This window comes from Priapulus caudatus, unplaced genomic scaffold, assembly GCF_000485595.1.
Source record: "Priapulus caudatus unplaced genomic scaffold, Priapulus_caudatus-5.0.1 Scaffold435, whole genome shotgun sequence".
Lineage (NCBI taxonomy): Eukaryota > Metazoa > Priapulida > Priapulimorpha > Priapulimorphida > Priapulidae > Priapulus > Priapulus caudatus.
The window spans coordinates 41,080-42,439 of NW_014577496.1; the positions used below are offsets into that span (position 1 = coordinate 41,080).

A 1,360-nucleotide genomic window follows, 5' to 3' on the forward strand; every position below is an offset into this window, starting at 1 on the left:
CTCTCTCTCTCTCTCTCTCTCTCTCTCTCTCTTCCTCTGTCTCTTTCTCTCTCTCTCTCTGGTGGATGGTCGCGGGTTAGAACAACAGTCGACAATACGGCTCAATAGACGATTACAAGTTTTACCAACACTTCACGTGGGCCAGCAGTCGCGCTCTCACGTGACGAAAACGTAAGGAGTATGTATGATAATGACAAAAACGTAAGGTGTATGTATGATAATGACAAAACCGTAAGGTGTATATGTATGATAACGACAACGTTGATCGCGCCTGTTCGTATGAAGTGACGTACGAGAGAGCACACGTAAGCGCACAAACAACGTGACGTCACGCGCCACCGTATAAAGCACACTACTGATGACGTAATATCACCCTACGACGCATCTACACGGGTCTCTGCACACGATGGCGTAACCGGCAGCGTTATTTAAACGGAACGATGACGTGTAACTATGACGTTACACATCGTATGACGTGTAACTATGACGTAATACCGACAAGACGCTGACGCAGCCGTAGGGGTGGCTACGGGCGACGCTGACGCAACCTGCATGGATTTAGAACGGAATCGAACTGCAGGTGATCGGAAGAGACAAGATCCGCTTGGCAGCAGATGATTGGGTTGCTGACTGTTCTAGAAGCGATCACGTGTTTTTTTCTAACATCGACAATCGACGAACAACAACGGTACGCTCTATCGTAAACACAAACTATACGGAGGGGTTTCGGGGACCGAGAAAGTGTAGATTGGGAGTGGAACGGGATGGTGGTGGAGATAGGGGGTCGCCCCACCTTCACCCACCGCACACAACAATATAGCTGCCATCGTTTCGGGCTTTCCGGTAACCTCCGCGACATCTGCCACGTTGATTGGCTCCTCGGCGACCACGTGACGTTACCGCAGCGCGTCTATAGCAACGGCGGTATCGGCGGGGTGCTCCGCTTGGACTGTTGACTCACACACACACGCACACACACCAACTAACGCACAGAACGGAAGATCTTGACAGATCAGAGTTTCTTATCAGAGTTCTGAATACAATGACCTCCGTGAAGATGACGTCGACGCGCTGCTCCGCTAGGAGGCGCCACTGTGCGGCTACTAGGGGGCGTTGCTACACGGCCGTCTTCTCGGCGACTGCGAGTGCTGCTGCGGGCGTCTGCGTCGGCGGCTCGAGCGGTCTCGTGAGAACGTGCAGCCGCTGCAAGAGCCACCACATATATATAATATATATATATACATACATACGATAGGCCACATATACATACATACAATAGGCCACATATACATACATACAATAGGCCACATATACATACATACAATAGGCCACATATACATACATACAATAGGCCACATAT

At 50.3% G+C, this 1,360-nt stretch overlaps 1 protein-coding gene across 1 annotated transcript in view; it reads right to left on the reverse strand.

Annotated features, from left to right (window-relative positions):
* Positions 1-1,116: 1,116 nt before the first annotated feature.
* Positions 1,117-1,360, reverse strand: part of LOC106810351 (sodium-dependent serotonin transporter-like) — a 42,318-nt gene continuing 42,074 nt past the window's right edge. Inside the window, exon 8 of the mRNA XM_014813667.1 lies at positions 1,117-1,203. Within this exon, the coding sequence (XP_014669153.1) occupies positions 1,117-1,203 (87 nt within the window). The remainder of the gene's footprint in view (positions 1,204-1,360) is intronic.